This window comes from Mustela putorius, unplaced genomic scaffold (genome assembly GCF_011764305.1).
Source record: "Mustela putorius furo isolate JIRA1106 unplaced genomic scaffold, ASM1176430v1.1 tig00000785_pilon_pilon_pilon, whole genome shotgun sequence".
Classification (NCBI taxonomy): Eukaryota; Metazoa; Chordata; class Mammalia; order Carnivora; family Mustelidae; genus Mustela; species Mustela putorius.
In genome coordinates, this window is record NW_025421480.1 from 11,230,044 (window position 1) to 11,254,723 (window position 24,680).

At 53.5% G+C, this 24,680-nt stretch overlaps 2 protein-coding genes across 3 annotated transcripts; both read left to right on the forward strand.

The window, feature by feature from the left end:
* Nucleotides 1-1,585: 1,585 nt before the first annotated feature.
* Nucleotides 1,586-14,571, forward strand: ATF3 (activating transcription factor 3). 2 transcript variants are annotated; one of them, XM_004756872.3, is made up of 4 exons: nt 1,586-1,810; nt 8,119-8,362; nt 11,628-11,735; nt 13,116-14,571. In XM_004756872.3, exons 2-4 carry the CDS (start codon nt 8,123-8,125, stop codon nt 13,311-13,313), a joined length of 546 nt encoding a protein of 181 aa, XP_004756929.1. In that variant the 5' UTR covers nt 1,586-1,810; nt 8,119-8,122; the 3' UTR covers nt 13,314-14,571. The 2 variants fall into 2 exon arrangements, with proteins under 2 accessions (XP_004756929.1, XP_004756928.1); XM_004756871.3 differs by having other exon boundaries at nt 1,586-1,793.
* Nucleotides 14,572-19,871: 5,300 nt separating this feature from the next.
* LOC123393265 (protein FAM71A-like) lies at nt 19,872-21,884 on the forward strand. Its single transcript, XM_045084737.1, is given in 3 exon segments — nt 19,872-21,092; nt 21,127-21,717; nt 21,720-21,884. Coding segments are annotated over 3 exon segments (1,524 nt in total). The 5' UTR covers nt 19,872-20,324.
* Nucleotides 21,885-24,680: the final 2,796 nt, after the last annotated feature.

The following is a 24,680-nucleotide window of genomic DNA, read 5'->3' on the forward strand; positions in this document are numbered from 1 at the left end:
CGACTGTAGGGGTGCAGGTGCCGGTGTGGGGCTGCTGGAGGGGGCCCGGGCTCCAGGACCCTTCTAGTTCTTACTTCAAGTTACCAAACTATGACCTTCGATCGCCTCTCCCAAGAGCCAGGTGAAAGCAGGGGTTTTTGCCCCTAACCGTGCCCCCAATACCCCACAGGCGCGCGTGGTCCACCCCACCCCGCCCCGGGCAGGTTCGAAACTTCGCGAGCCACACTCGCGTCCACGTATATTCGTCCTTGGCAGTTGAGAAGGTCCCTGGTTCTGCCACTCTCGAAGCGGAGACAGCTGGGGTCGAGGAATCGGAACCCGGAAATCGTTAAGGTTCAAATCCAGTTCTGTTGAAGCCCCAACGAGTATCTGGAGCCTTAGGACCCAACCTTTCCTGACAGCCGGGCTGGAGGGGCGAAGGGACTTCGGCTACGGGGCCTCATTTCGGCTGCGGTGAGTGCGCCCCGACTCCCCGCCGTCTTGCCCCAACCAGTTCCGCTCTGGGAGCAGAAAAACGCGTGAAAGGCGAAGATGGGTTTTCCCTAAACGTAGCCTAAGAGGGTGGCGACCCCCCTCCGCCTGGCCCGCAGGGATCAAAGCACCTTCTCTTTCCTCCTCGTCCCGGCCGCTCGGTTTCAACCCCACTCTTAGCGCCCAAGTTGCCACTAATTTTTCAGCTCCTCTCCTCTTTCCATGTTCTGCTCGTTTCACTAAGAAACTGCCCGTCAATTTCAAACGCTATGTGGTTGTTAAAAAATCCTAATCGGCACGGTTCTACCACCTGCCCCGGCCTCGGGGACCCGCTCCCCGCCCGCCCGGAGACGGTTCCGCGTATGCGCTCCTGCGGGGTGTGCCCGGGCGGCGGGCTAGGGCGCACGGTGCCGACCGAGCGCTGCCCTCCGCGACTGGGTTAACGCGCGGACTTCTCGCGGGCCAAGCGGCGGAGGTCAGCCCCGGCGGGTAACTGTGTGGGTTCACGCAGGGGTCTTTTGGGCGCACCTCTCCCACAGCGGGGGCTACCGCTTCTGACCCTACCCTGTCCCCCAACTTGGGAAGGCGGCGTCTGGGGGAGGGGGGAAAGGGGCCCAGAAAATGACCACGCATTTTAGAGAAAGGTCGTGCCCGCTTCCCAGCCTCACCTAGTTTGGGTTGCGGCCAGGCCCCGCCCCTCCATCTCCCCCCAGTCCTCCAATCTAGCGGAGGGAGAGATGCCAGCACAGTGGAGTCATGCCGCTGGCTTGGGCACCATTGGCTCATGGCTGGAACACGCAGCGGCGAGTACGCACATCTGGCGGCCCGCCCGGACGGCTCCGGTCCTGATATGGAGAGAGAGGGCGGGCGGGTGTGCGTCCGAGAACCAGACGCCGGGAGAGTTTGTCGCGGCCGGCTCCTCCCCGAGCTTGCATCACCAGTCCCCCTCCTCCCTTCCCCCTTTGGCCCCTCCTCCATCCCTCCTCCCAGCCTAGCCTAGTTCGGCTGGTTCTCGGGGGAAGCTATTAATAGCATTACGTCAGCCTGGGACTCGTAACCAGGAGTAAGCTGGCTCGCCGCCAGCCCGAGGGCTATAAAAGGGGTGATGCAACGCGCTTTGAGCCACAGTCGCACGCAGCGAGGCGCGCAGTGCCCAGCGCTCTCCCGGCGCCGCCGCCCGAACCCGAGCACACCCGCCCGCCAGTCCGCGCGCCGGCGGTGCGTCCTCGGAGCTCGCCCCTCTGCCCCGCAGACAGCCTGCCCGACCCCGCCCCGACCCCGCCCGCCCTCTGGACCCTGGCCGCCCTGCGTGGAGACCGGAGGTGAGCGCTGGAACCGAGTGAGTGAGCGCGGCGAGGGTGGCCCGCTTTCATTCCCTTTGCGCCTCTCTAATAACCAGTCCCGCGACCCCTGCGCCCGTCCCCGATCCGCGCCTCCAGCCTCTGGCTGCGAAAGAACTCTGGCCGAACTTCTCCCATGCAAGGCTGCTCCTCGGCGCTTCGGAAAGTTTCTCCCAAAGAACTTTCTCTTTTGACTTGGGGCGCGAGGGGTTCCCAATGACGGAGAGGGCGGGCTCCGGCTCCTCCGCGGGCTTCGGAGCCCCGTTCCTCTCCGCCTTCGACGCTCGCTTATCTCGCCTGGGGCTGGCGTGGGGAGGTGGGTGCGCGGGGGTGGCCGAGGCTGTCCAGCTCGCTGTCCCACTCATCCTTCGCTTCGTGCCCGGCACCGCCGTTCCCGAGCCCAGCCTTTCCGGGCCCCGCGGAGAGGCACCGAGGCCGGCTGCCGGCGGAAGGGCTGCCTCAGGAGCGGGACCGAATGAATGGGAAAGGGACGGTCGTGCCGGGGTCGCGGGCGCGGCCGCTGGGGGTCGCCTTGGGCACCCTGGAGCGCTGGGCGGCGGGACCGCGCCGGAGCCTGGAGCGAAAAGTTAGTTGGCATAAGTTTAGAGGTGGCGGGCGTTCGCGTTGCTGCCCAGGGGTGGAAGGCGGTGAGGCTTCCCGGCACAGGCTGGTGTCCAGCCCCTGAGCGGGAGACTTCTGGTCCCAAGGCTCTCACTCGCTCTGCTCTCGTACCTGTGACTCTTCCTCTGGCAGGTCTGCGGGTTTCTCTGCGTTTCGCACCTTGGAGGAAGCAAGGGTGAGAAGCCCGCGCAGATAGTTGAGAGAATGCCTTCGTGGTCTAGTGGCCGGGACCCTGAGAGCTTACACTGCGCTTCTTGTCTTTGAGTCTCAGTTTCCCCAGCTGAGAGAAGTGGGCGCCCAGGGCCCAGTGCTGGCTCCCTCGGCCTGTTTGGAAGTACCAAGTGGTGGTTGGAACTATGACCATTAAGGTCCTCTCTGGCAGAAGTTTTTCAGATTCCAGGGCGATGTCACTAAAAGAAAGGGGACCCATGAAGAGCCTTGAATGACTTGGGGGATGGTGGGTCTCTGTCTAATGTCACTGACCAGCTTTGGAGGCAGTGAGGGGGAGGAGACTTCTCTATGGGTCATGTCTTCCCTTCCTAAGGTTCTTTCCATTGCATTGGTTCTCCTCTGATCCCCCACACCCCATTTTCATGTCATCTGCTTACTTACTTTCCTCCTAACCATTTTCTTTTCCTGAATTTTATTACCCAGATCACATTTACCTCCTTGTAAATAAGGGTGTTGCTAAACCCTTGATGAAGGGGACTGGGTGGTGGTGGGGGGGGGTGAGGGAGGTGGAGGGGGTGAGGGGGGTGGGGGGGTGGGTGGTGATGAGTGATAGAAAATTCTGGTAGTCTCCCCCAATGCACCTGTTTCATTGTGGGTGACAGTCCCATTTGTTGCGGGAGCTCCCCATCTTTTTTTTTTTTTTTTAAGAGTTTATTTATTTATTTGACAGAGATCACAAGTAGGCAGAGAGGAGGAAGCAGGCTCTCTGCTGAGCAGAGAGCCCGATGGATATGGGGCTGATCCCAGGACCCTGGGACCATGACTTGAGTTGAAGGCAGAGGCTTTAGCCCACTGAGCCACCCAGGCGCCCTGGAGCTCCCCATCTTTAAATGAAGGAGAAGTTGTTATTACTACCCTTCTTATTTTGTATTTAGTATTTGGTATAGACTAATTCTACGACATATAGACTCTCGCCTTGAGGATATCCTGGACAAAGACTGGAGTAGCAGAGAGGTTTGTGGTTGTTACCATCTGGGTGGTTTCAAGGACAGTGTGACAGGTCACACTCCAGGCTGACGTTGTGGATAGGGTAGAGCACCCCAGCACCTGTGTGGCAGCTGTTGGAGCCTTCCCATCCTTTCTGTCTTAACCCCACCCCTCTCTGTATCCCTCTTGGCTCTTTCTCTCCATTGTTCTCATTCTTCAGTACTCCCTCCCTGTTTCAGTGGTGTCAAAGCTGCCTCTGTTGTGGGTACCAGGTTACTAAGATTGCTGACCGCTTGTCTGCCTGGCCTGTGGCTCTATTCTCCATTTGCCTTATTGGTTGGTCCTATCGGTTTGGATCTCTATTGGTGATGAAGCAAAAGGAGCAGTGGGTGAGTGGTCAACAGCTTGGTGAGGGCCGGGCCACTCACAGCTCTATGGCCTTGGGCAAGTCACCACCTTCCTGGATCTCATGTTAATTGCAAAATGAAGATTTGACCTCCGTGCCTCTAATACCAGGCATTCCACCCCATTATGTAGAGCTCATGATTTCTGTTTTCACTTGGCTGAGCATGGAACAGGGTCAACGGTTGGAAGTGTCACCCAGCCTAGGGAGGAGGAAGTACATAGCCAGGACACCAGAGAAACTAGAAATGGTTTCATGTGTGAGAACTGGTTATTTCTCAAGTACGTGAGAGCAGTGGAAACAAGCTTTTACCAGCAAATAAATAGTGGGGTAGATTGGGATCTCAGGGTCAACCAAAGTGCAAAAGAAGAAAAAAGTGACCTGGATTTCATTAGCTTCCAGTTAATCCCTGGTTAATGGGGCTAACATGCATTGACAACAGCATTTTGAGTTCCCCTGAAATGGGAAAAGTGGAATCACAGTAGTAATGGCCATCCAGTGTGTATATAAATCAGCCTTTGTGACTCTTGTATCATCTTCTTGACCATCTCGTGAGGAAATGGGGGCAGGCGGTATTGGCCTCATTTTACAGATGAGGAGACTGAGACCCAGAAAGTGTGGGTGGCTTATCAGTGATAAAAGCCCAGTGATCAGGCACAGTGATGGGCCTATTCAATTTTTAGATAGGCTGGGAGAAAGACCAAGATAGGAAGTTTGTGAAAGACCCGTATCGGCTTCCTATACTGTGAGATGTTTTACGAACAGCACTTGTTGCGGGGAGATGAAAATTAGAAGTGAAAATTCAGCGTAGTTGTAGCTGCTAGGAAATAAAATCTGGGAGTTGAATTTCCAGTTAAAGAAATGCACGAGTAAAGTTTCACTTTCTTGAAAATGATGAAACTGCCAAAGATATGACATGGTTTCTGATTGAAGATAATGAAGCAAAAGTAAAATGGAGGTTCTTTGTAGCAAGTCTGGACAGTTTTAAGATCAATGTAGAAAGCCAACTCAGAAAATCCCCAAAGAGATTTTTTTGTCCTTCAATGAGGGGGAATGTTGGTAGGTCTCGACTTCCAGAAAGTTGTCTGAAGCTTTAACTTCATTTTCCTCATAGAGGTACAGCCTGAGCCTGGGCTGAATCAGACCTTAAGAGAATGAGTCAAGGGGTAACTAGAAAGTAGTATCTCAAGAAATTAAGCTGTAGCAGAATGCAGAGAAAGCTCAGATCTCTACAGATGTAACTGATTTCCTTTCTGCAAGGCTTTGTTAAAGCATTTTTACAATCCGTTTCCACCCCCCAAGTAAGCCCACCCATTGCTTTTCATGAAAACATTCCATACCACTGACATTCTTGTTACTTTCATCGGGATGGTTGACTTTAAACTAAAAAAGGAAAAAACCAGTCCCAAACAGCAGACCCCAAGCCCCGTGAGATAATTAATAAACTTAGCTGGGGGGTGAAATAGAACTACACTCAAATTCAGACTACCGAAGTGGAGGAGCGCCATCCGGTCATCCAAACAAAGGCCCTCCAGTGGTAGCTCTGAATTCCATCCCAGAACTACAGGGTTTTTAATCAAGTTGGTTAAGGGAGGGAAAACATGAATGCACAGGAGAATCCTAAGCCTCAGGGCTTCAGGAGGCTGTTTCTCAGAGCTGATCACCGGCCAGAGAAGGACCCTCCCCTCATCCTGCCATGATGCAATTAAACTGATAGAGGAGCCTGGGATCTAGCTCACGACACAGGGCTTTGGGAAGAAAATGACAGCTGTTTCCCAGACTTCTCTGAACAGTCAGTGGTGGCACTGATGGCCTGGCATTCTTGCCTCCATCAGTGTTTTTCAGATCGTAAGGGGGAGTCCGTTCAGAGGTCAGGGTGATCTCTTCCGAAGTGTTTGAGATCACGGAGAATGACCAGCCACCCTGCCAGCGGGACCCTGCCTAGCATCTGTCACAGAGCCGGCCCCTGGGCTGGAGGGACCCGGGGGGGGGCCTCCCCGTTGTTTTGTATTTCCCAGGGCACGTTCATGTATTACTTTCTCAACTCCTTGCACAACTCTGGAAAAATGGGGTGATTGGTCATTAGTCTTCTTTTATGGAGGAAAAAACAGGCATTGGGAGATGTGATGATGCGTAAGTGGGCCTCAAATCTGTGATCATCTGACCCCAGTCTAAGGATTGTATGGACCAAAGACCCATTAGGGCTCTGGAAATGGAACCAGAGTGTGCGGGCTGACACAGAAAGACCAGCCGTCCGTCGCACGGAGTGCATTCTCCCCCTGGCTCCCTGCTTCTGCTTGCTTCTCCTCTCCGCCGCTTCTGTAACAGGACCACCACCCGCCCGTGCCAGCCCTCACCCCGCCAGAAAGGTTTGCTCTGGCTTTTTTGGTTTTTGCCATGTAAATAGTGTTTTATATTCTATAAGTTCAGGGTGTGAAATCTGGGGTCAGACCTAATGCAAGTCCTGATGCTGCTCATACCGACTCTGTGAATTTGAACAAGGTGTTCAGCTGGTCTAAACCTCAGTTACCTGATCCGCAAAAGGGGGCTAGGACCTAATGCGCGGGGTTCTCATGAGAGTTACATGAGATCATGCAGGTGAGGTTTCTAGTGTCAAGGAGACACTCGTTAAATGTTAGTCACACGCCAAAGGGCTACTACTAGACTGGGCCAGTGACTGCACAGGGCCAGATTGAGAAGGACACTCCAGGGGACAGTGTGCCTAGACTGTCCCCACATACCTGGACAACTGACTGCAGGGATAAGGGGCACGGCTGCTGCTGGAAGGAGGGCCCAGCGGGCTGAGATTTGTGGGGGGCTCTTCAGATTGGAACTGTGGGCCTCTTACGACTTCCTCCCTTCCCTTTCCTTCCGTTGCGCCTTTCGGCTCCCTGGGCCACCGAGTGACAGAGGTAGATGAGAGCTCAGAGACCGGTTAACTTGACCCTGTCTTTCCCCCTTTCATGTACTCAGTGGGGCAGTCTGCGGGGGACAGCAGACCTTGGGAGCAGCCGGTGCCAGGTGCTGGGCCAGCTCTGGGCACAGCAACAGTAAAGACACCCAGTCCCCATGCCACAGGCACTCTCAGCCATCGGCCAGATGAAGACTGAGACTCGGTCTAGGTCACACTGCCCCTCAATGCTGGAGCCGGTCCCAGGTTCCCTTCGATCCCCAGCCCCAGCCTTTGCAGACACCACGGGGCTGAACACCACCCCCCCGGGAGAGGCCCAAATTCTTGGTTCCTTGCTTTGCTTCTCTCTGAGGTCTTTTGCTTCAGCGGTCTTAACCTTAAGAAGGGGCTACTGGGGGCACCGGGGTGGCTCAGTGGGTTAAACCACTTCCTTCAGCTCTCGTCATGGTCTCAGAGTCCTGGGATCGAACCCCATGTTGAGCTCTCTGCTTGGCGAAGAGCCTGCTTCCCCCTCTGTCTCTCCCTGCCTCTCCACCTACTTGTGATCTCTCTCTATAAGATAAATAAATAAAATCTTTAAAAAAAAAAAAAAAAAGAAGGGGCTACTGGTCCCTTGTGACGTGACTCTCCCACCCCAGCCCCAGGCCCTGCCATACTGGGCTGAAGAAACACACGTGCTGGCTGCGGTTGCTGTCCTCATTCTCACTGACTTGGATCAAAATTGTTGAGGAAGAAGCTTCAGAGGTTAATTCGCTAAATCCAAGGGTCCCCAGGCCGTCATTCTTACTTCCATTCATGGACAGACAGAGTTGGCTTCGCTTCAAATACCTTCCAAGCTTCTTTTCAAAACGGAGACTGAAAGTGGGGTTACATAAGAGTCTCACTGTTGGGTTTTTTGTTTTGTTTTGTTTTGTTTTTTTCTTTAAATGCTCTTCCTCTTTCAGGACTGTTTGAGGCTACATTTGCGTATATGCGCACCAGCCAAAACTAACACCTTCTTGAACTCAGAGTAGCCTGAAATGCCACCCTTTATACATTTCAAGGAGGCATTTTATGCACATCACTGAGCTTTGTGCTTTAAGAACCTGTTTTCCTCAGGAGGAGGCATAAAATGAAAACAACACAGAAGCCCAAAGGGAGTGCGGCGGATATGGGGAGACTTGGTCCCGCGCCCCAAATCCCTGAAGTAGTTTGGGTCTCCATATTTCTTTCAGCAAGATGATGCTTCAACACCCAGGCCAGGTCTCTGCCTCGGAAGTCAGTGCATCTGCCATCGTCCCCTGCCTGTCCCCTCCTGGGTCACTGGTGTTTGAGGATTTTGCTAACCTGACACCCTTTGTCAAGGAAGAGCTGAGGTTCGCCATCCAGAACAAGCACCTCTGTCACCGGATGTCCTCTGCACTGGAGTCGGTCACGGTCAGCGGCAGACCCCTTGAGATGGCAGTCACGAAAACCGAGGTAGGTTCCCAGCGTTCTCTCTGGTTCTTTCCGCACTTTTCCACTGTACAGCCCCCAGGCTGGGCGTGCTCCAGGCAGGGGCTGCTCAGAGTGTGGTGACGGTGTTCATCACCGCGAGGACCCCAGCAGCCAGCCTGGGGAGCCAGGACCAGCCAGCTGTGCTCACAGCCCCGGTAACAGCTTCTGCTCCCAGGGCGCCTCTGTCTCCAACACTTGCACGCTTCCCTGTCGGGCGCGCTTCCATAAGACGCCTGGAGTAACAGGCGTGGTGAGAAGTCTGAGAGCTGGTTGCTGGCCGTGCGGTGGTGGCTCGAGGACCTCAGAGGGGAGGTCTTTGTGGGCTACTTTGTGGGCCTTTCCCTCGTGGATAAGAGACGGGATTATATCAGGCTTACTCATCTGCCATGACCACTGTCTTTGGTCAAGGGGTAGCAGAACTGGCCAAGAAAGAACTGAGTTTAAAAGGAAGTTGGTTCTGCATCTTTATGATTCTATAAAAGGGTGTGGTGGTAACAGTGACTCCTGCATAGGATTGATCTAAGGCTTCAACGACATGGCGTTTGCTGGGGGTCTCGCTGGTGGGCAGCACTCCGTGACTGGCCACAGGGCTCCACATGACACTTTATCCATAAGCCATCATTAGAGGCATCACCTGTGCTCCGTTAACCTCAGGATGTCATCATCGCCTTGTCTGCTACTGGACAGTGCAAGGTGGGCCATAGGGCACACACGGAATTTTTAAAAAATTCTCTAAATACCTTGAGATAACAGGATGTAATGGGAAGTAGTAGGCTCCCCATAGAAGAAAGAAAAGCATTTTGCAAGGGTATTTGGAGAGTTCTTTAGAGGAAGAAGCAGATGTCCAATACAGAGGACAGCCAGTGACAGAATATCTCCTGCTCTGAGGCCGTACCCCTTAAAGCACCCAGCTTATCTGCTGACTGTGTTTACTAGGTGACCTTCTGATTTTAGCTCAGTATAACAAGGAGGTGCTTCTGATGGGAAGAGAATGCACCAACTAAGTCGTTGAAAATTCAGGTCCCCTTGTTTGCTATAATTCTCACCTGTGAAACCGATGGGCATGCATGTGTTTGGGCAGCAGGACCCTGTTCTGCCAGGTCCCAGTCACCTCTGGGAAGGCAACAAGGTAGAATGAGGCAGTGCATCCCAGAGAGGACACAGGACAGGGAGCCAAAAGTCTGGGTTTACACCTGAGCTTTGTTGCCTGCTGATTTAGTGACCATGAACTAGTGATACCTGGGTCTCCCCGAATGCACTGCTGCTGGTCCCTCTGTCCCTCATTTCCATGTCAGGACAGTCAGGAGATTGAACCGAATGGCTCTTTAAAGCCTTTTCTATCTCTGACAGTGTATGATTCTGAGATTTGCTCTACTTTCAAATACTTCCTCATATGAGAAAACCCTGAGTCCTCTCCCACTACCCCCAAACACCTGTGGGGTTGTGTAGAGAGCACCACCATTGCTGAGTTCTTGATGAGGAACAGTGAGGTTAATATGATAGTAACTAAGGCTTACGTAGCACTGACTGTAAGCTAAGCACTGTAAAAAGCATTTGAATTTTATATATATATTCCTCCCCACACCATTAGATTGATAAGATTATTGATCGTATTTTACAAGTGAGGGAAACTGAGGCTCAGAGGAGGATGGTAAGTTGCCCAGGGTGTCACAGCTGATAAGTGGTGAAGCTGGGATTCAGAGCCAGTTTAGTTTAAACTCAGATGTCTGCCTGTGCGGTCCTGGGGTCCAGAATGTAAAAAATAAAACTGTCCCTTGCCCTGCTTTCCCCTCGGGCTTTGTTTCTCTAAATCATGAGGACTTCCATCTCTGTGCAGCTAACTCAGTGTCGTCAAAGCCAAAGGACTAGTAATCAGATGGGTCTGAGGTGACTACAGTGCCCCAGGATTTCTCTGATTTGAGGTGTGGCTCCCTGGGGAGCCCTTACCTACTGTCCGGGGCAGCGACAGGTGACACAACAAGGTCTGACGTTAGCTGCCTAGACCATCACCCACTCAAGCCCACCGTGAGTACTTCATCCCGGGCAGTCTCAGGCTTCTAAGCCAAGCCCTGCGGCTGAACTTTGTGGGTTTCCCATCAGTCACGATCAGAGCCAACCTCCAGAGAGGGCCGGATCCTAAAGCAGGACAGGGTTTTGTTCTCTGAGGAGCCCCACGGCTGCCTCAGGGTGGGGCGCAGAGGAAGAGGTTGGTAGGTCTTTGCTGGCTGAGTCACTGGTTGGATCCTGGTCACCGTCCACAGGTGGCACCAAGGCCCAGGCCGATAATGCCACTTTGTTTGGGGAATATGCTTGGGTTCCTCTTTTCCGGGAGCTTCACGGGCTTCTCTGGAATTCCTGAAGGAGGTGCTTTCATGCTCTGAGTGAAGACAGAGGTGAATGGGGTGCCCTGGGTCTCAAATCAAAGAAGAGGCAGGAGAGAAAAGGTGGCCGGCTAGCCAATGTTCCTGACGTCATTCCTAGATCCAGGGGAAAGGAAACGAAACAGAATCTGTTTTCTGCTCCAGGGGATTACAGTCATTACTGATAGATTTCAATTTGAATATCCCACTCATTTCAGAATCCAAATGTATTTTTCAGATAAACTGAATTTTAACTGACTAGTATGGTCAGTGTAATTTTTTTTTTAAGATTTTATTTATTTGACAGAGAGATCACAAGCAGGCAGAGAGTCAGGCAGAGAGAAAGGGGGAAGCAGGCTCCCTGCCGAGCAGAGAGCCCGATGTGGGGCTCGATCCCAGGACCCTGAGATCATGACCTGGCCGAAGGCAGCGGCTTAATCCACTGAGCCACCTAGGTGCTCCTGTCAATGTAATTATTTTAAACTATTTTTTAAAAATTTTATTTATTTGACAGACAGAGATCACAAGTAGGCAGAGAGTCAGGCAGAGAGAAACGGGGAAGCAGGCTCCCCGCTGAGCAGAGAGCTCAATGCGGGGCTCGATCTCTGGACTCTGAGATCATGACCTGAGCTGAAGGCAGCAGCTTAACCCACGGGGCCACCCAGGCGCCCTTGTATTGTCAATGTAATTGTAACCAGCAGTTTTCGATTTGCAGTCGTCCTTTGCGAGTACATGTGGAGAGGTTTCATGCAGGACTTGACTTCTTCAGTCCTCCTCTCATGGAGGCTGTCCTGGTTTGCCATTTTTGTTGCAGTGAAAGGCACCGTATTTAAGATGGGTTGCAATTTCTGCCTCCCATGAAGCATGCGGTCTCTTGAATTTTATAGGTAGCTCCTGAAGAAGATGAAAGGAAAAAGAGGCGTCGGGAAAGAAACAAGATAGCAGCTGCCAAGTGCCGGAACAAGAAGAAGGAGAAGACAGAGTGCCTGCAGAAAGTGAGTCCTTCCTGCCGTGCCTGCAGTCCGGGCGGGGCGGGGCGGGGCGGGGCGGCAGGCGGTTGATCCTGGGTTCCAGCCCCTAGGCCGGCTGTGTGCTGAGCGGGGAGTCGGCTTGAGGATTCTCTCCCTTTGCCTCTCACCCCACTTCCTCTCTCTCTCTCTAAAATAAACAAGTAAATCTTGAAGAAAGAAACAGAGAGAGAGAGTTGTCCCTGCCTCACCCCTCCTCGTGCTCGTGCCTGCCCCCCACCAACCTCATTTGCCATCGCAAGGGGAGTCAGAAAGGCCCCTGCCCAGAAGGATGTGTAGATGGTAGTGAGAAGCCAGTTGCTGCAAGAGGGGGACAAAGCTGTTAGCACCTCCAAGGGGATTCTGGGTGTAGAAGAAGCAGGTGTGTGAATTAAAAACCACAGCTTGTCTGCTGCCCAGATTCCCGGCAGGCTTGGCCCGTCCACACATGTCTGGCCCCTTCCAGGCTGCAGGATCTGTCAGCCCAGTCAAAGGAAGCCTCCCTCACCCGTTTTACCAAGAGAAGGAAGCTGCCAGCTCTCATTGGCTCAGTATGAAAAGCCTTTAATTAATCTCTTCAAACAAGTTATTTCCTTAATCTGCAAGCAGTGGTTACACTCTTTTTTTCCTCTGCGTGCTTCTGTGTTCTTAACTCCCTCCCTTCTCAGCTCATCCTGCGGCCCGTCCGAGGTCCCTCCTGCATTCTGACAGCTCCCCTTCTGCAGGGAGAAGCTCAGGCAGGAAGAGCATCTTCAGGCAGGCGGGGTGGGCCCTGGCACAGTCCTTCCCATGCCTTTGTCCCCTCCCCCGAGTGTAGACAGGCCAGGGCAGAGTGTCCACCGGGGGTCTGCAGGTCCCCAGGGGTTCTGGTGATGGCTTCAGGGAGGCAGTGAAAATGGAGACATTTTGTGTGCTGCCTTGTACATTTCTTTTGGGGAGATGAACTTCTCACTGAAATTAGCGACTCGGGAAAGACTAAGCACCACGAGTGTGCATTTCTCGGGGCCCTCTTGGGTCCAGGAGGGCTGCGCATGGGCTCTTGGACTGACACAAAGGAGTTATCTGAGCCCTTGGTTCATTGCCATGAGAGTCACAACCTGCAGTTAACTGTGAGTGGAAACTCGAGGGCGTCTCTGAAGAAGCCTCCCAAGTTCAAAGGCTTCCCCAGGATCTGGATTCTTTCAGACCTAATGCCGCTGTCCCAGCTTTGTGACGACACTGTCCCTGGGGAGCCCACCGCACTCCCTCCCTGAGGGCCGTTCCCAGCCTGATGAACCCTGATGGCAGTGACCTCCCGCACTCCGAGGCCAGCCTTTCTGTACTGGAACCTTGGCTCCATCCCTAACACTTATGTTGCTTTTCCCCCAGGAGTCGGAGAAGCTGGAGAGTGTGAACGCTGAACTGAAGGCCCAGATCGAGGAGCTCAAGAACGAAAAGCAGCATCTGATATACATGCTCAACCTTCACCGGCCCACGTGCATTGTCCGGGCTCAGAACGGGAGGACTCCAGAAGATGAGAGAAACCTTTTTATCCAACAGATAAAAGAAGGAACATTGCAGAGCTAAGCCATCGTGGTATGGGGGCAACTGGGGAGTCCTCATTGAAACCTTCTATATCCCGAACCCTGAAGCCATTGGAGATCTGACTTCCTGTGCCCCTCTCGCATCCCAGCTGTGAAGAACCATCGAGGTGGAAGAGCTCTGGGTAACTCAGCTGGGCCTTCCCTCTCTGCGCCAGAGTGGACACTGGACCAGGATGAGGGCATCTTTTTCTCTCAATGCCAGGATTTAAGCCTTAACATGTTGGCTATTCTTGGATGCTGCAGAGGGGCCCCAGTTAGGGTCCTGCCCATCTTCTGCCTGGATTGTACCAAGACCAGGACTCTCAGCATTAGAACTCATGCTGAAGAAGTGTCTGGAGCTTGGGTGGATGGAGTGGGGCCACGTCCTGCACTGCCACTGCCTCAGCCACACACAGGGGACACGGAGTGAGAATGACATTTAGCAATGTTGTACAATGGCCAGGGTTGTGCTTTCTAGCAAACCTGCTATCAGGCACCGGAATTACTGTGTGCGAGGCATCGCTGTGTCCAAGCTAGGCATTGTGCTCTCCTGGTGTTTGTTGCACACAACACCGGTGTGATTTTCCTCGGATCTGGTTTCTGAGAGTTTGGGGGGTGATCACCACAAGGCAGTGTCTTACAGAATGTTGAGGTGGCCAGAAGAGCTTGTCCACCCCGGGAGAAGAGAATTCTGCTGGCGAGCTGGGCAACTTCACATCACTAGAGAAGGCCCCCTTTCCTTCAGCATCAGGGTATTGATGCAAAACTCATGGGCGTGACTGCAGGTCCTCTGTCGCAAACTCAGTTCTAATGTCACAGGAAGAAAGCAGGAAGTCCGACTTCCAAAGGGCTAGGACTCTCCACTCGGTGACTTAGGTCAGGAGTTGTTTCTAGGCCAGAAGAGCCAAAGAATATTCCATTTTCCTTCTCTCGCGGTTCACAACCACATTCAGTGGAGACACATTTGAAACCGGTGATGCCGAGGCTTTAGCATTGTTGTATGTTAGTGGCATTGTTTGTCATGAGGATGTTTGTAGAAATCTGGCCCAAAGCATTGAGAGCTGTGAGAGGTCATTCACACTGGCCACAGGACTCTGGCTACTATCTGTTTAAATTCTGATGTTTCTGTGAAATCCTCAGAGTGTTTAATCCTACTCAATAGTACATTACAATTTTCTGTAAGAGAAAATATTACTTATTTATCCTAGTATTCCTAACCTGTTGATATAATAAATATTGGAACCAAGACGTGGTAAACTTAAGTGTTGTGCTGGTTTCTGTTCTTGTTCAATGGGTTTGTGGGTGAACGTGAGTCATTTCCCCACCTCCCACTCCTCCATTGTGGGCAGAGGGGCGTTCTGCTTAAAATTCTCCCAGGAGGGGTGCCTGGGTGGCTCAGTGAGTTAAAGCCTCTGCCTTCGGCTCAAAGGGTCATGATCCCAGGGTCCTGGGATCGAGCCCTGCATAGCAGGGAGCCTGCTTCCTCCTCCCTCTCTCTCTGCCTGCCTCTGTGCCTAATTGTGATCTCTGTCTGCCAAATAAATAAATAAAATCTTAAAAAAAAGAATTCTCCCAGGAGTCATCCTTTGCTCCTTGAGGAGCCTGTTAGGGTCCGTGATCAAAGGAACGAGACTGACACAAAATGAAAATCAAACAAAGCTTTATTTCGTGCCAAGCATCAAAAATCAAACTGACTGGTAGGGGCCATCTCTTACAAAGAGATGACGATGACCCCAACAAGGTCACTCCCAAGAAGGCCGCTCCAGATGAGGCTGCTCTGGACGAGGCTGCTCCGCAGACGAGGCCACTCTGGACGAGGCCGCTCTGCAGATGAGGCCCCTCCCTGGTCGGAGGCGCTCCCAAGAAGAGGCCGCTCTGGATGAGGCTGCTCTGCAGACAAGGCCGCTGCTGACGAGGTCGCTCCCCTGACAGGGCCGCTCCCCGGACAGGGCTGCTCCCAAGAAGAGGCCACTCTGGACGAGGCTGCTCCCTGGGTGAGGCTACTCCTGACGGCGAAGAGGCGACGACGACAGCGATGATGACAAGGAGGACAACAACCCCGATGACACAGACTCTGCTCTCCATGACGCCACTCTGGGACAAGGCTGCTCCCCAGAGGAGGCCACCACACCGGACGGGGCCGCTAGACAGCTTCGGACGAGGCCGCTGGACGATGACGAGGCCGTGCACCGATGAGGCTGCTCCCCAGAATGACACCGCTCCAGCGAGGCCCCTCACAGCAGGGCTGCGGCTCAGAGCAACAAGGCCCCTCGCGGCTCAGGGTGGCAAGGCCACTCGCAGCTCGGTGCAGCAAGGCCGCTGGGAACCGCAAGGCTGTTTTCGGGGGGACTGCAACTCGGTGGTAGCAAGGCCCCTGGCGGCTAAGGCCGCTGGCGGCTCTCACGGCTCTGACAGAGCTGTTGGCTCTGACAGCTCAGTTCTTACATAGAGCTCTGCTGGCTCTGACAGCTCTGGCAGGTCCCCTATTGTTCCCTCTCCTCAGCCTCCCAAACAAACTTTTATAGGGAGGGGTTGTTGAGCCCGGCCCACACACAGGTGGCCAATGGGATTTAAACTCACCTCAGTAAATATATGCACACCCCACTGATTGGATGTCTTCACCTGGCCTGGCCCACCCCTGTATCTAGGCTTTGCAAGTAAGTTCCTCTGGGAGGGGCAGGGTCAATCTAAGTTCACTGCATAGGGTCAATCTAAGTTTACTGCAACAAAATGGCCCCCTCTGGCCAACCAGGCTCTTACAAGCCCCAGGGTGAAATAGTTGACTTTAAAATCTGTTCCTCAGTTGGTGGCTTCTGATACCCAGTTTCTCACTGACAAACCCCAGAACACGGCGCCAACCAAGTATATCCCTTTGACCAACTGTTTGGTGTTAGCATAGAGTTTTGAAATAAAATCTGAATTGCCAAATATCACAAATGGGTCCCTTTGCATGTACAGACGCCTACAGTGTAGACCCGTTGTTAAGCTCAACACCCTACCTTCTGCCGCAGTACATTTCTGAAAGTAGTCACTCGACTACACCCATTATGTCCAAATATGTATCTGACTGCTATATGTGTTTCAAACACAAGGAAAGAATGGAGGAAGACAGGGAGAGAATCATTTTAGATGGGCTAGGTGTGCTAATTCAAAAAAAAAAAAAAAAGTACTCTGCCGAGTTTTCTGGAATCTCCAGAATAGGATTCCTTAGGTCTGAAAAGAACCAGGCACCATTGCTCTTTGCCTGCACACAAAGGTATCCGTACCAGGCTAGAAATAGAAATGGGGTGCTCTGTCGCTAACATCTCTCTTCGGAGAGAGAGTAGCTTCATTCCAGGTTCAGACTCCTGTGCACATGAATGGGAGCTTGCTCCTCTGAACTCCTGCACGGTTCAAGCTAACCCCTGCGACACCAGTGTCCTGATTTTGCTGCTTTGCTTGCACATCAGGGACACTGCCCAATCTCTAAAGATCCACTTGGTGATAGCACCTGTTTACCCCCACTTTCAGGAGATAATCTAGTTTCTCTAAGGGGTCGGGGGGGGGGTGGTGGTGGTGTGTGGAATTTCTCACATTTACCCTCTGGTTGTAGGTGTAGGTGCCACCCATCAATCAGCTGTTACGAAAACTCAAGACCGTTTTTCTCAGCTGCCACCGACAATGAATTGGAGGGGAAGGAAGTGGGTGGTGGCCATGGCCAAAAAAATTGATCCAAAAAATAACACTGGATATGGTTATTGGAACTGAAAGCTCCTTTTACCAAGTGCATTAAAAGCAGTTTAATTTTCTGCGGCCACGTTTGTGTTTTGATCCTTGACTAAAAAAAGATGACTATGTATTTAGCATCAAGTTGTTTGGTTCATCTTGTTTCACATTCGACGGAGAGGGAAGGTTGGGAGGATCCGGGAGAAGAATTATTTGGATGGGGCCTCCGCCAGAATCAGACACGGGCTTAGCCAGTGTCCTTCCATGCGGCCGCCTCCTGCTGGGGTGGTGACGTCACACTGCAGGGCCTGGAAGAGTCCAGCCTCTCTCCTGACCTCACCCTTGTCCCCTTGCCTCTCCCTGACATCTGGCCTGACACCTCTTTCCGAATCGAGCGTTCTAAAGGATTCTGGCCCCAGGGGACTCTGGAATTAAAACTTGCACTTTCTGCCAAGAGCTAAAATGCTATTTTCCATCTTTATCCCACTTTCTCCCCATGGGCTTGGAACAAACCCTTGAAACCCAAACCCATATTAAGCCTTTCCTCTCGCTGCATCCCCTACTCTGGTTGTGCTCAGTTTCTCTGTGTGTTCACGGATCTGCCTGAAGCCGGGACTCCGAAGAAGCCAGTTTTGCCCATTGAGCATCCTTCTGTGTTCTCATAGTAGCTCTAACCCCAGAAGCGTCTCAGTTTGTCTTCTCAAAAACTGCTCTCAGGAAGGAAGCTGCACCGACGCTTGAAGGGCCAGCGGAGGACGAAGGATTACAACAGCTACGATTTATGGAGCTCCACGATACGCTCAACACTTCACGTGCATTATCTCGTTGAATCCTCACGGCAGCTCTTACCCCATTTTATAGATGAGGAAATGGAAAGCTGAGTCACGCCACTGACCTTTCTAAAGGGTTCCAAGCAGGAATGGATATGTGCATTGTGGAAGAGAGAGAGAAACTACAACATCAAGTTTACCATCGTACCCATTGTAGAGAGAGAGTGAAACTCAGTACGTTCACAATGCTGTGAGACCACCCCACTATCTAGTTCCAGAATTGTCATCCCCACAAAGGAAATCCCGGTCCTGTTCATTAAGCAGTCGCTCCCTACACTCCCCTCCCTCCAGTCAGCCTCTCATGTAGCTATGGAGTTGCCTCTTCTGGAACATTTCGTCTCAATGAAATCACACAGTATGTGGCCGTTTTGCCTCTGGCTTCCTGTACTTAGCATCCTATTTTCAGGATTCATCCCTGTTGTAGCACGTAGCAGTACCTCATTTTCTTTTCACAGCTGAAGAACATCCCTCTGTATGGCTAGACCACCTTTCATTTGTCCTTTCACCTGCGGATGAACACGTGGGTGCGTTTTAACAGAAAGACCTTGGTTTTCAAGGAATGAATCCCAGATGTCGGATTTCGGGCAAAACCTCAAACCGGGAGATACGAGACTTGGGAGCAGAAAATCCTTCTGGAACTTTCAAGCAACAGTTTGGAAATCACATACTCTGCGGCTAGCTGTGTGGGAGGGGCAGTAAGGCAGGAAGGTCAAGGGTACTTGCTCCCCACAGGTGTTGCTGCTTCCAAAGCACTCCTGTTGCCCAGGGAGGCTGCTTGGCAAGCTCTTGGAATCGCAGATGACATCTCAGCACCCCCCCGCGACCCCCACTTCCTTTCACTGGAGGAGAAGGGACGAAAACCTGGGTGGGGGTGGGGGTCTTAGGAGACAATAACCAGGTTTCCACAGATGGGCTGCTTGTGGAAGCATAAGCGAGGGGAGGAACCAAGATGCCCCCCTGTAACATTCTGCCCAGCCGCTGTCTGAAGTGGCGTCTTAGGTTCTCTCCAGAACACATACACACGCAGGGAGTCCTGCAACTTCCGACAGTGCCGCAGAAAGGTCTTCAATCAGTCTGGTTTAAAACCTGTGGCTGGCCCAAGCTTTGTGGAGCGAAGTACTATGGTGGTTCCCAACAAGGCTTTAGGATCCGATCGCTAGACCTGCCCGTGAACATGGCCTCTACGACCATTAGTTCTGTGAAGTTAGGCTGATGATGTCCCCTCACTCTCTTCATAAAACGGGGCAGTGGGAACCGTACCAAACCTGATGGGATTCTCATGGTCGTATGCGGAGAACACGGCCGGTGCCTAGGGGAGGCCCTTTTTTGTTTTGTTTTGTTTTGTTTTGTTTTTTAATGATTTTATTTATTTGTCAGACAGAGATCACAGGTAGGCAGAGAGACAGGCAGAGAGATAGGGGAAAGCAGGCTTCCTTTGGAGCAGAGAGCCCGATGTGGGGCTGGTCCCAGGACTCTGGGAATCATGACCTGAGCTGAAGGCAGAGGCTTTAACCCACTGAGCCAGCCATGCGCCCCACAAGGGAGGCCGTTTTTAATGTCATCATTAATGGCTCTTAATGGCTGCTAGCAGCCATGTCTACTGCAATCTTATGAAGGAACAGGTTAAGGGTCAAGACTGCCAATTCTGGGTTCTTGGATAAAACGAAACCAAGAGCTCAAATGGCTCAAGCATATGCCATATACCCTGCAAGGGCATAGAGATGGATGGTGCCTCCTCCATCCATGTGGGACCCCTGCCACAGAGCCAGCCGAGAGCCGCAGGAGGGGGGCTGCACACTCTGCACCAACCCATCATCTTATAGTAATTCCCATGGATTTTGTCCAGTTGCTAAATCTTCCGAATTTGGAGGAGGGGAAAAAAAAAATTCCCCACACAAAATTGTTCCATTTGAAGACATTTTTATTTGGATACCTGCCTGGGTCCCTGGCAGGGTGGGCCTGTCCTCTGTGGGGGCAATGGGACATTTGGGGGGAGGATGATGGCCCTGCCCTGAGGGGGGGTGTCACTAAGGGGTATGAGACAGCGTGACAGGTCACAGAGGGCAGCAGAGTATAAATAGGGCCGCTCAGGGGTGCAGGCTGAGAGAGTGCTTAGTCTCTCACCAAGACTTCAGTTTGTACTTCACACTACAAACTGCAAGCTCTTCTCGTTTTTTTAGACTGAAATCCCAGCACCCACCAGCGTCCCCTCGGTCACCCTCAGATCCCCCCCACCCTGACCCCTGTCTCTGGGAGGTTCTGAGACAAAGCGGGGGCCTGTGGCCTGTGGCCTGTGTCCTGTGGGGCGCGGGGTGGATTTGGGACCCCTGCCACAGAGCCAGCCGCGTGCAGCAGGAGGGGGGCTGCACGCTCTGCCAACCCAACAGAGGTCGAGGAGGAGGAGGAGCTCCAGGGACCGGCCCCCAGACCAACGCCCACCCCTCGCCGGCCCAGCCCGATTGTGCTACCAACTCAAAAACATGGAGTCTCTGACGCCTTATCACACCGCCCACAGCGCCTCCAGGGTGGGCCTGTTCAACACCGCCATGGGGAAACTCCAGCGACAACTGCGTAAGGGCGAATATGACCTGTTTAAATACGCACCCATGCTCGAAAGCGACTTTGTGCAGGTCACCAAAAGAGGGGAAGTCGTCGACGTGCACAACCGAATCCGAATGATGACCGTGGGCATCGCATCCACCAGCCCCAGCCTCCCGCTCCCAGATGTCCTGCTGCTGGCCCGCCCGGCCACCGGCTGTGAACAGTACTCCGACCAGGGCCACGCCACCAAGGGAAAAGGCCGCAAGGCTTCCACCACCCTGGAGCTCACCAGGCTCCTTCCCTTGAAGTTTGTGAGGCTTTCTGTTCACGACCGGGAAAAACAAATGCTTCGCCTCAAATTCGCCACCGGCCGCTCCTGCTACCTGCGGCTGAGCCCCCCACTGGATGCACAGGAAGACCTCTTCCCCTACTGGGAGAGCATTATCCAGGTACTGAGGCCGCCGCCGGTGCCCACTCACAGCAGAACCGACGCCGCTCGAGCAGAGGACATGCTGGACATGCCTCTGCTGGAGGACGACGACGGCAGGAACGCAGCAGGCGCAGATGTCCAAATAATCGATCAGGACCAGGTCAGTGTCCGGAGCCTCTCCGAGGGCTCTGAGGTGGCCGGGGCCACCTCTGCAGCTTTTGCTGGCGGGGAACAGACCACCCAGGACCCCCCAACAACCAACAGCCTGCCCACCTTCGCTTCGCTGCCCCCAACTGCCCGGGGCTCTGCAGGGAGTCGGCAGCAGGGCCACGTCCGAGGCGGCGGCCGCCGGGGAGGCCGCGGCAGCCGCGGCAGTGGCGGCGGCAGGGACAGCAGCAGAGTTCGCAGCGGGGGAGGCCGGCAGATGCCTGGCGTTCGCCGGGCCCGGAGCTGCCGGCAAGCCTGCGGGAGAAGCCGCTCGGGACGCGTCGGAAGGCCAGCTCCTCTGGGACGCGCCGAGCTCGGCGGGCAGTGGGGAGCCGGCGGGAAGGCCGCCCCGCAAGCGCCGGGAGGAGGAGCGAGCCCCCCGCACTTCCCGCCACCGCAGGGCCGCCGACAGCCGCCGCAAGGCCCGGGGGCACAAGATCGCCCCGGCGGACTCCAGCCGCTCCTTAGGCAGCCACAGAGCCGCGCGGGAGCACAAGGAGGACAAGGGCCGCAGCAGCCCGGCGCGCGGCAGGCGCGCCCCCGACGAAGGCATCAGCCACGCCCCCAGCGCCAAGGACTCCGGGACCTCCCACAAGTCGGGGCGGAGCCTCTCCGGCGGCAGCTCGGGCTCAGGCACCACCATGCTGGGCAGGATCCGCAGGTTCCTGAGGAACCTGAGAGTCAGCCTCACTGCCTGAGGCGCGCGGCCTCCCCACACCGCAGAGACGTGCCCATGGGGGAGAAGACTGCGGACACGAGCGGTGTGGTGTGGAGGCCATCGCCCAGGCGGCGGCGAGCAGCCAGGGCTTGGAGAGCGCAGGGAGCCGGACATCTGAGGTCATGGGGGGATGGAACTTCCTAGGCCCCCAGATATTGGGCCGCTGGGGGACCTCTCCCAGGACACATTGAACAAAAATAAAATAAAAAAATTTTTAAAAAATGGCATGCTGCATTGTGTTTGAATTTCTAGGTCCTGCAGCCCAGTGGTGACCTCACAGGGGGGCTGCCACCTAAGACCCAAGGGTCCAGTCGAGGACCGCCCCCACCTCACACCCATGCTCAGAGCCAAAGCATCCTGCCTCAAGGCCTGTCTGGCTTGTTTCTCCGGGCCACAGTTGAAAGTATACTATGGCCCAGAAAGCTCCACCTCCCCCATTTCTCTAGTTTAATGAATGTTCCTAACCCCTGAAGGTCCATAGACAAAGAACAGGGACAGAGAAAGAATGGGGCGGGGGGGACTCCTCCTCTTTGGGGATCTGCCAGCATCTGCCAGCAGAGGGGAGCAGCAGCCTGTGCTGGCAATATTCTCAGCTAGACTGAGAACCTGTCTATACCCAGGGTATATACCAAGGAAAGAACTTGCTAAGGCGCTGAGAACGTTTATAGCAAAAAGTAGCAACAAAACACTGCAAGCAGCCCAAATTACTATCAGCACCACTGACAATAGAGTGGGATGTGACAGAGATAGTGTACAGCTGCATACCCCGGCCTAGCATAAACACCGATTCTGTGGCTGTCCCCTATTCCACCTGCAGAATAGTTCCAGAAAAAAAAAATCGAAAGTACATGTGGTAAAACATTTTAAAAGTACATGTGGGACAAAACACAAGGGAACAGTACACGCAAAATTCAGGACAGTGTGAAAAGGCAAGACAAGATCATGAGGCGAAGACCGGGCTTTCAGTGCTGTTGGAAATGTTCTGTTGGGCCATCAGATCTCTGCAGTCTGAATGGTCCGCGAAATGCCGGGGCGGTTATGATGAAATTTCTGCTCCAGACATACCAACACCTTCCCTTACGTTTTCACTCTTATGTACGCACAAAAGTGTTTGTCTTCTGTCTGGAAGGTCTGGTCTCTTTAAATTGGGTTCTGGGTTCTTGGCATAAATTACCGACGGTACATGTAATCTCTGTTTTACACATAGGAGCACTGAAAAGTGAACTTGTTCCTACGGCACAGTGGAACCTTTGCAGAACAGTGACCCACTCCTTTATGCAAAGCATTTCCACCACTGTGTTCCCAAACTCTGCACCAAATGTGCTAGATTGAGGGGAGGGAGGGATCGAGCTGGGGGACTCTTGGTAGTGGGCCTCTGCGAGCTGGCTTTTGAATTTCGGTGAGTTCCCGGCCGTCAGCTGGTCTTCTCTCAAGAGTGCCCAGACCACCCGTGAGCGGTGTCTGGCTCCCAGACTTCCATCCCCAGCCTCTGTGTGACCTGCACCGCAGCCATAAACAGCCTGGGGTTCCAGGGACCAGTCGGGAATCTCCCTTCAATCCGTTTCTCCCACCGCCACTAACTAACCTTGGGCACGGAGAAACAATTTAAAGGGGTTTGCCCTTACCAAGTCTCCCCTTCAGAGTTCAGAAAACAAATCCTTAAACTTCACGTGAGGGAGATAATCTGTTAGGTCCCAGCATCCGTGCTTGGCCCTTCAGTGGGGGAGGAGAGGAGTCTCTCCTCTTTGTGAAGGGAAGGTGGCCGTGGCCATGGGGTGGGGGCACGGAGGAGGAAGGAACGGAGCCAGGGACCCCCACACAGTCACCGTTTCCTCGGGCCGAGCAAGGTTCACAACCCCAGAATGGAGAATTATTGGAGCGAGTCCAGTTATTCTTAAAGAATACAACATGCCAAAGATTAGGTACGGTTTGGCCCCGCGAGGAAAACAACCTCAGAATCATTAACCCAGGGGTGCCTGGGTGGCTCAGTGGGTTAAAGCCTCTGCCTTCAACTCAGGTCATGATCCCAGGGTCCTGGGATCGAGACCCGCATCGGGCTCTCTGCTAGGCAGGGAGCCTGCTTCCTCCTCTCTCTCCGCCTGCCTCTCTGCCTACTTGTGACCTCTCTCCCTCTGTCAAATAAATAAATAAAATCTTTAGGAGAAAACAAAAAAAGAAGAAGAAGAAGAAGAAGAAGAAGAATCATTAACCCAGAGCTTCAGAGAAGACTCGTTGCTATGGGGAGAGAGAATTAATAGTTGACTCGTAAGCAGCTTTTCCCTGGACTCAAGGCAGCGAAGTTACAAAAAGAGCACTTCCCATTCCTTTGACCCTCTGATTTCCACACAGGCAAGTGCAGGTAAATGCGAGTGTGGAATAAAGACATCTGCATAGCATTTGGCTGTTGAACAGCACTGGGCCCCTTAGAGTTCATTAATGATTTAAAGTTCATCTGATTGTCCCAGGTCTCCGTTTGGCAGATCAGCAAAGGGGAGGTCAGAGCATTGAAAGGACTTGCTCAAGGTGGAGGCGATGGTTCAGAGAGGGGTGAGGCAACACCTCCCACGTGTCACCCACTGAGTGCTAGCTCGGCCTCCCGCGGGGAGCTGTGGCGTCGATGGGGAAAACAGGACAGGCTTGAGGAGTCATCCCAACTCTAAGTGGCAGATACAAGGAGAGACGTGCATTCAGGGCACAGGATCCATTCCGAGGAGGGGTTCCTGGGCATGGGAAGGAGTCTGAGGTCGGGGAAGGGTTCACAGGGGAATCAGCAGCTTTAAGGGCGACTAGGGCTCTGCCAGGCGGAGGAAGTATGGGGAGCTAGGGCACAGCATGGGGAGGCGCAGGTCACAGAAAAGAATGTGTGCAAAGTACAAAACCTCGAAATATCACTTGTGTTGAGCAATTACAGGCATTTCAGTACTGCTGGTTGGAGCCCAA

Bases quoted from the DNA above. Each gene is read 5' to 3' on its own strand.
- ATF3 (XM_004756872.3), top strand. From the start codon at position 8,123: ATGATGCTTCAACACCCAGGCCAGGTCTCTGCCTCGGAAGTCAGTGCA. The intron at 8,363-11,627 runs GTAGGTTCCCAG...TGAATTTTATAG, and splicing joins TGGCAGTCACGAAAACCGAG to GTAGCTCCTGAAGAAGATGA. The intron at 11,736-13,115 runs GTGAGTCCTTCC...CTTTTCCCCCAG, and splicing joins AGACAGAGTGCCTGCAGAAA to GAGTCGGAGAAGCTGGAGAG.